We start from the raw sequence: 8,865 nt of genomic DNA on the forward strand, positions 1-8,865 counted from the left end.
TGCCATGGCCCATGGTCACGTGCTCTCCTGCAGCACGGGTTAAATAACAAGCACGAGGTGCTGCCGTGACCCGCCGTGGCATGTTTTGCTTGCGCGCGCGGTAGAGTGCCGGACGCGCCCGTGAAGATCCACCCGTAGTAGTGGCCTCGTGGAAACAGATGTGCGTCCGGTGATCTACTTTTGTGCACCCGTAGTCTCAGGTTGAGACGCGATTGGGGTGTACTACCAGCCAGAGTCCTGCACGGCTGCGCCTCAAATGGAATCCATTCCTGAGTCCTGACCCAATCGAATGGTGCTTAGGTAAGCAGCAAAGAATTAGCAACAGAAATGTTTTTTTTTCTGGAATACGCCTAGATAGCGTATCATTGCGTTGATAGAGAAGAAAGTTAGAAATTACAGGAGGTCACCACAGAGACGTGCGCAAGTGCACAAGAATGGCGACGCTGCGGTGACGAGAGGAGTAGAAGACAGAGGGTTGCTCAGCCCCCAAAAGACATGATCAGGTTACAGCTAGCCCTGAGTTCATTCCTCTAGCTCCAGCCACGGCCCCTGAGCGAGCTTCATCCTTGATTGCGACAATTAGCGATGACAGGAAGGACACAATTGCGACAATTAGCGATGACAGAAATGTTGCTCGGTGACGCACATCTTTGGACTCCTTCTAGCTACGGGTTTTTGTGTCTGCCATGTGTTGTAAACTGTATGACGGCAATCATAAGAAAGAAAATGGGACAGCATTGTGCATCATTGGAGATCAACCAAACGGCCGGCCCATTCATCTTCCTCCTCCCACCACCGCCATTGGTGCTAGCTGACAGTGTTTGATTGAGTGTGGAGAGACTCGTGAACCCTTTGTAATTGTCTGTGCGTTTAGAATATCCGCCTCACCGTGTGCCCCCCACCTCGACCTCGGAGTGTTGATCCTTCTCCCAAAGAATTGACCTTATATAAATAACAAAACCGCATGAAAGACGCGTTTGGTAGGCTGCATATACCTCAGCCAGGCCCGTGCGGGAAGAAAATGCCTGCTTGGTTACCCGCATTCACTGTTGGGCCTGCATAGCACGAACATTAAAGCACCTCTGGGCCTGCATCTAGAGGAACGCTCAAATCGGCCGTTTTTGTGCAGCCAGGACCGCACGATGCAACCCTAGGCACGTGGGCGTGGGCGGTTGCGGTCCTGAGAAGTCATGTTGTTTCTAGACGGCTCGTCATAAATTATCCTCACCTTCCTTCCTCACCGCTCTCTCTCCTCTTCCCCACTCACACCGGCGGCGGCGACCACCGGGGCTCTAGTGCGAATCGATCCAAGACGGCGACAACCACCGGAGCAACTGTAGACCTCCACCGAAGCGCATCGGCCATGCCGGTAAGTCCTCTTCTTCGTAGATTTACTGCTTTCGACTCGGGCAAGATTCGATTATAGCACGCGACTGAAGAGTTAGGGAGGGGATCGAACACATCCGCGGGGGGGGGGGGGGGGGGGGGGGGGGGGGGGGGGGGGGGGGGGGGGGGGGGGGGGGGGGGGGGGGGGGGGGGGGGGAGGATTGACATCATTCGATTCTGCATTGACGGCTACTAGGGTTCATAGGTTATTTTTTGATTACATTGGGGTGGGGATTGGGGTACAAACTGTCTTGTCTAGCCGCGGCGGCCCTGCAGTCGCGTCGAGCGGCGTGGGGGGGGGGGGCATAGCCATCTTCTTTTCTTCCTCATCGTCTTCATCAAGAACGATGGGTCTTGCACGGTCGCCTGACGCGGGCGCCCTGACCACCATTTGCACCTCGTCATTGTCGGCCTTCCGCGACCCGAACGTACTACTCCAGTACATCGCGACATGCTGGTCTTGAGGCGCATTGTGCTTCCTATACTTGGCCCATCTTGCCCGCTGTCCTGCGTCGCCGGAGTCTGCGTGATTCATGGCCCAACGCAGGATGTCCACTTGCGCCCTTGGCTGGGTCCGAAATCAGTGTCTTCAGCTCATCCGGCGTAGCCCTCTTCATCACATCATCGGCCTCCTTGTGCATGCCATCGATGTTGCTGAAGTTCGAGCACATTTCCATGGTGTGCTCGGACTTCTTGCAGTCATCGAGCGAGCACCCAAGGAAGAAGGCCATCCATCCAATGCCCCAGGGGAAAGGGTTGGGGTTGGGGTTGGAGTTCATGGCAAGGGAGAGGTGGTGAAACAGAGAGTTGGGTGGAAGAGGAGAGGTGGTGAAACAGAGGGGGTTTGAGTGCGCTGCTGGGTTAGTAGGGTGGGTTAATATAGGAGCGTTAGGCCAATATGAATGAATGTTGACCATTGAACTACGTGCTATTCATAATGCAGATGGATAAGGGCAAGGAGGTCGTGCCACCATTGAAGAAGGGAAAAGAGGTCGTGCCGCCATTGGTGGAAGTGCCAGTGCAGGATCACCCAAGCGCCAAGTGGAGGAACTATGGCCACTACCATCAGGAGTCAGGACCAAACCACTTATGCAAGGTTATCCTTCCTTCAAAGATGGAGAGTCTCCCATTGCCTCTGGACTTCACGAAGCACTTCCCCGCCATCCCTACAGAGTTCAAGCTCAGGACGAACACCGACTATGCAGGAAGGGTGACGGTGAGGGTGATCAACGACAGGGTCACCCTTGATTAGGGTTAGGCCACCTTCGCCGCCGTTCACCAGATCATGATCGGGTACATGCTGACGTTCAAGCTGCCGACCCCCGACACCATGAAGGTGACTGTCTTCAACGACGAAGGCGTGGAGGTGGTCGCCAAGTGCAAGGAGCACGACAACGTCTTCGCCGTGACCGCCTGAGCTCTTGTTGCCCGTTCCTTGTTGGTCCTTGGTTTAAGACTTGGGTTTCGTTTAAAACTTATCATACTATGTTCGTTTAAAACTTGTGATGCGGGGTTAAGACTTGTGTTTGTACCTAAGATTGTCCTGTTGCTCCTAGTTTAGTTCTTAGTAGTTCATGTGTGTCTTTGGTAACCTCACCGCATCATGGAGGAGGTTACCGCGCAACAGTCCTGGGTGTAACCAAATAACCGGACTTGTGGTTTCCCTCAAACAAGCCGGCAATCAAACAACATGCCTTGAGTTTGAGCACATGCAGACTAGAGGGGATACATGCAACCAAACTAAGTGTAGATATTGGTTTTCAGCCTACATATGCCTAGTCAGACCTAGTTAAGAAAAGTATGCAAAGTGGAAAGAAACGATGCGGGTAACCAAACGCGTCCGAAAATTCAACGGTGGACATTTCCCTCTTCCGTTTTCTGTTCTTCCATCATCGGCCTGTTTGCAAATACAGAAAAAAATGATCGTTTTTTTACTCGAAGTCTTCGATTCTAAGTGAAGCTGCCCTTCCCTCGCGTGTCCAGATCGGCGTGAGCCCAAATCCTGAATGTTCGTTCCCTACTTTTTTTTGATTTGCAGTTATACAAAGAGATATAAATAGTTACTTCATGCAAAACATTCTTGATACAAGCTAAATTACAAATTGCTGGTTTGGTACTACCACGAGCTAGCTACCTAAATAGCTTAGAGCAACTCAAGCAGACCCCGCATCTCGTCCCGTCCCGTAAAATAATCGTTAAAATACAGGCCGAGGCGGAAAAAACTGCCCGATCAAACCCCGCATCCCACCCCGGTCCGTAAAAAAATTTGAGGGGTACGACAAAATCCCGCGTATTCGCGGGTTTTCACCTCGCTGTCGCGGTGCCCTGCATATAAGCGGTAAGCGGTTGGTGGGAGGACATTTCAGCCCGCGCTTTCCCCACCAACCACCTCCCCTCCCCCCCTCGCGTCGCCGCCGGGCCGCCACCCAAGATTCCAGCGAGAGCAGCCGGCAGGAGCTCGCCGAAAGGCCGCCACACGCACGAGGCCTCCCCTCCCCCCTTGCGCCGGCGGGCCGCCGGATTTGCGGATCTGCGGAACTTCATCGCGAGCCGCCGGATTTGGCTTTTCCGGTCGCCGGTGGCTGCGCCAAGCGATGGAGTGGTCGGGGAGGATCTCCCACAGTGAAAGGATCGATATGGTTGACTAGAGGGGGGGGGTGAATAGGCAACTACCAATTTTTAGCTTTTCTTTACCAATTTAAATTTTGCATCAAAGTAAGTTGTCTAGATGTGCAACTAGGTGAACAACCTATATGATGCAACAACAACAAGCACACAAGTAAGCAAGGGAACAAACACTAAAGAGCTTGCACAAGTAAAGGTAAGAGATAACCAAGAGTGGATCCGGTGGAGACGAGGATGTGTTACCGAAGTTCCTTCCTTTTGAAGGGAAGTACGTCTCCGTTGGAGCGGTGTGGAGGCACAATGCTCCCCAAGAAGCCACTAGGGCCACCGTATTCTCCTCACGCCCTCACACAATGTGAGATGCCGTGATTCCACTATTGGTGCCCTTGAAGGCGGCGACCGAACCTTTACAAACAAGGTTGGGGCAAACTCCACAACTTAATCGGAGGCTCCCAACAAGACCACGAAGCTTCACCACAATGGAATATGGCTCCGAGGTGACCTCAACCGTCTAGGGTGCTCAAACACCCAAGAGTAACAAGATCCGCTAAGGATGAGTGGGGGAATCAAAAATCTCTCGGTGGAAGTGTAGATCGGGGCCTTCTCAACCACTCCCGAGCAAATCAACAAGTTTGGTTGGCTAGGGAGTGAGATCGGGCGAAAATGGAGCTTGGAGCAATAATGGAGCTTTTAATGGTGGGAGAGGTAGGTCAAAGGGGGGAAGAAGACACCCTTTTATAGTGGGGGGAACAAACCAACCGTTACCCCCATTCAGCCCCGCAGAGAGCGGTACTACCGCGGGGGCAGGGCGGTACTACCGCTCATAAGCGGCACTACCGCTCCCCCTCAGCGGTACTGCCGCGCTGGAAGAGTAGGAGCTGGGGCTGGGACCCAGAGCGGTACTACCGCGGAGGCAGGGCGGTACTACCGCTCACAAGCAGCACTACCGCCACTACTACCGCAGCAAGTACCGTAAAACCCGACACGAGAAAATGCGCACTCGAGTCGAGGCGGTAGGAGCATGGAGCCACAACGGTACTGCGGCTGAGGCCAGCGGTACTACCGCTCCGAGGAGCGGTACTACCGCTTGCTGAGCTTCAGCCGTACTATCGCTATACTGCAGCTAGTGCCGTAAAATCCGACACGAGAAAAATGCGCACTCGAGTCGAGGCGGTAGGAGCACGGAGCCGCAGCGGTACTACAGCTGAGGCCATAAAGCGGTACTACCGCTCCTCGGAGCGGTACTGCCGCTTAGTGAGCCTCAGCGGTACTACCGCTGTGGCCTGCGGTACTACCGCTGGGTCCAGGAGAAGACACAAAAAGGAAAGAAAAGAGAAGCTCCAGAGAGACGGAAAGAAACGGTGGGTGTGAGAAGAACGTGTACGTGTTGATTCCACCCAAACCATACCGAAGCAGATCCCCTCTTGATAGTACGTTGACTACCACGAAACTTAGACCACCAACAAAGTCACGAAAGAAGCTACACCGTCTTGAGTAGAGCGCCGAAGGGAAATAATCGTTTCGTGCCGAAAGATGAATATCTGAAAGAACTCAAAGCACCCGATTAGTCCGCAAATGCATTGTCATCAATCACCAAAACACCGTAGGGATAAATATGCCCTTACACACAGCCCCGGCAAGGGCGCATCGCCGCATGCAGGTACGGGTTCGTCCTCCCGCCGTCGCCGACGGTTTGCGGGCATGGATTCGTCCGGCCGTCCACCGGGCTCGGCGCTCGCGCAGTGGCTCTGTGGCTCGCCGATGTCGCTCATACAGTGCGACGACTGCACGCGGACAGTGCTGCGGCTAACCTCGGGCACGCCGAAGCACCCCAGATGGATGTTCTTCAAGTGCGAAAACGATGGGGTACGTGCACTTGCGGTAGCTCATTTTGATAGCTCTTTCTTTGGTTCAATTGCGATAGCGCATTTCTTTGAACATGCTCATTCTTTTGTGTAGGAAGATGAATGCTCATTTTGATTTTTGGAAGACCAATACATTGATTTATTGATAGAAAGAAACTTAATAGATGTTGGTGCACTCCTTAGTAGAATCGAAGGCAATGATGCGGCTGCATGTGCAACTAGAGGGGAAGCAACGCCTACTTCTTTCGAACAAAAGATGAAGAAAGAAGAATGCAAAATCAAGATTTCGCAGATAAACAGTGAATGCATGGAGAAGATATTAGTCCAACTTGTGGGAGGAGTTATGGAAGTTGGAAATCTTTTAAAATGCATACTTGTGGTTCTTGCTTTTTTTGGTCTTGCTATTCTAGCAAAGATTTGGTGATGTCTTATGTATCCAATGTTGTTGAAAAAGTAAAGAAATACATTATGCTAGATCAAATTAAGGTGTAAATTTAGGGTTTTCGGGCCAGGAAGAGCTGTGCCAGATCAGACCCCGCAAAGCCGGCCCGTAAAAAAAGCATATTCCGCGAATATCCCTTTTTACGGGTTCATTATGCGGGGTCTGCAACTGCGGCCGTCCGCGCCGGCCCGCAAAGGCATTTTTCCGTGAACTGCAAACACGTTTTGCGGGCCGGACGGATGCGGGGTCTGTTAGAGTTGCTCTTAGCTAGTTCTTACAAAGTGTCTGTTTAGAACACATCTAGATGTGACATAGTTATGTCACACCTAACCTGATGTCCACTATGTTTATAGTTTATTTTTTTGTCCTAGCATTTTTTTATTTTTTTGTTGCTGCTTTATTTGTGGGAGCTTAGATATGACATCCTTGGAAAACATAGTAGATGTGAATTAGACAAACTGTCTTAAAAAACCCTGACACGTACCTGTAATGTACATATGATGATAGCTAGCTTGACTCTGCTCGCACAAGGTCACAAGTTTATTTACTACTACTACATCAGCACGCCACCAGTCCATGCATTTTATGATGCCAAGAACGAAGTTGGATCATCAGAGGCTCTGAAGCACGTCGCGCATGGCCGGGCGCGGCCTGCACACGGCCTCGAGAGGCACGGCCTTGGGGATGGTGAGCCCGCCGCCCTCCGTCATGTCCACCTCCGCGCCGTCGACGCGCTCCCAGTCGAAGCACTGCACCAGCGTGGCCAGCACCATGCCGATGGTCCGCAGCGCCAGCGTCTCCCCGGGGCACCGCCGCCGGCCCATCCCGAACGGGATCATGAACCGCCCCTCGGCCTTCCCGTCCTCGAACCGCTCCGGGACGAACTCCAGCGGCCGCTCCCACGCCGCCGGGTCCCGGTGGATGGCGTACGCGTTCACCATCAGCATCGTGCCGCTCGGCACGTTGTAGCCGCCCACCTTGCAGTCCGCGGACGACTGGTGCGGCAGCAGCATCGGCGCCGCCGGGTACAGCCGCAGCGTCTCGCTCACGATGCACTGCAGGTAGGCGAGCCGCGGCACGTCGTCGGCGGTCACCAGCCGGGAGGTCCCCACGGTCGCGTCGATCTCGGCCTGCGCCTTCCTCAGCGCCGCCGGGTGGTTCAGCAGCAGCGACATCGCCCACTCCGTCGTCGTCGACGTGGTCTCCGTCCCGGCCCCAAACAAATTCTGCAGAGTTCAGTGAGAAAACGAGTGTTATTGATGAGATCGTGACGTGAGTAATTCTGCAGAGAATTCACCGAGTGTTATTGGAAGACTTACTGCACAGAGAGCAGTGATCATAGTATCTGTGTACACCTCCGGCTCCGTCTTCTGCAGAGTGAGCAACACAGCGATCATGCTCTTCTTGTCGCCTTCGGCGCCGCCGTCGTCAAGCCTCCGGCGCTCGGCGTCGATGAGACGCAGCATGAAGGCGTCCCTCCTGCTCACCGCGGCAAGGATCTTGTTCCTCACTCCGAACACGTCGAACCACCGCAGCACTGGCAGGTAGTCCCACAGGTTGGCGGCGCCGATGTGCGGGATGATCTCGTCCACCACCTTCTTGAACTCCTGGGCCTCCACGGACATGTCCGTGTCGGCGTCGGCCTCCGACCGGGTCCCCTTGGTCTGGGCGATGGTCTCCATGAGCACGCTGAGGGAGAGCTCAAAGAGCCTCCGCTTCAGCTCGACCCGCGCGGCGCCGCCGGGGGACGCCACGGAGGCCCGGAAAAGCCGGCGCGCCATGGCGCGCACCTCGCCCTCGATCACGCCCGACATGCAGGCGACGCGGTGCGCAGAGAGCAGCTGCACGGCGGCGACGCGGCGGAGGTTGCGCCAGTGCGGGCCGTAGCTGGACGTGGAGAGCGCGATGCCGTCGAAGGACACGAGCAGCTGCGAGGGGAACTGGGGCCGGTTGGCGAAGATCACGTCGTGCTCCGTGAAGCACTCCCTGGCGCACTCCGCCGAGGAGACGACCACGGCGCGGCGCGAGCCGAGGCGCAGCGAGAAGACCGGGCCGAGGCGCTTGGCGAGGCCGCACAGAGCGGCGTGGAACGGCTTCTCCAGGAGGTGGAGGTGGCCGAGGAATGGGATGGCCCGGGGGCTCGGCGGCAGATGGACGGGGCCCTTGCTGCGCCTGCCATTGCTGACCTTGCCTAGAATGTAGTGGAGCAGGAAGAGGAAGGCGAAGGAGAGGATGGCAATGTATGCCTTCTCCATGGTTTAACTCTGTTATAAGGGGAAGTGATGTGCGTTGATTGGATGTGTGTTGTGTGGCACCATCCTGCACGGCGGCCTATATATTGCGTGGTTCATCTTCATCTAGAAGGCTTAACCTGCATACGCCATACCTGACGTCCATGGCGATCCATGGATCGTGGAAATGATGAAATAATTATTGGTTCGTACAGCAATAGGTCGTGGTTTGCCTTGTGGTCCGTGCGGCGCTGGATCGAGATCCCTCTTGCTTCCGGTTGCAAAGGCAAATTCAAAACTGGAGATTCGCATCCGT

At 54.6% G+C, this 8,865-nt stretch overlaps 1 protein-coding gene across 1 annotated transcript; it reads right to left on the reverse strand.

Annotated features, from left to right (window-relative positions):
* Nucleotides 1-6,816: 6,816 nt before the first annotated feature.
* LOC125553620 (cytochrome P450 81Q32-like) lies at nt 6,817-8,622 on the reverse strand. Its single transcript, XM_048717378.1, has 2 exons — nt 7,638-8,622; nt 6,817-7,544 (listed from the first exon to the last, which is right to left on the reverse strand). The coding sequence occupies exons 1-2, from the start codon at nt 8,571-8,573 to the stop codon at nt 6,930-6,932; spliced, it is 1,551 nt and encodes a 516-aa protein (XP_048573335.1). The 5' UTR covers nt 8,574-8,622; the 3' UTR covers nt 6,817-6,929.
* Between the last annotated feature and the right edge of the window lie 243 nt (nt 8,623-8,865).

The sequence above is a fragment of the Triticum urartu genome, chromosome 4 (assembly GCF_003073215.2).
Source record: "Triticum urartu cultivar G1812 chromosome 4, Tu2.1, whole genome shotgun sequence".
In the NCBI taxonomy this organism is placed as follows: Eukaryota; Viridiplantae; Streptophyta; class Magnoliopsida; order Poales; family Poaceae; genus Triticum; species Triticum urartu.

What these genes read in the sequence shown, in the direction of transcription:
- LOC125553620 (XM_048717378.1), bottom strand. Translation starts at nt 8,573, where the DNA reads ATGGAGAAGGCATACATTGCCATCCTCTCCTTCGCCTTCCTCTTCCTG. An exon ending in TGATCACTGCTCTCTGTGCA is followed by an intron (nt 7,545 to 7,637) that starts GTAAGTCTTCCA and finishes TGAACTCTGCAG; the next exon opens with AATTTGTTTGGGGCCGGGAC.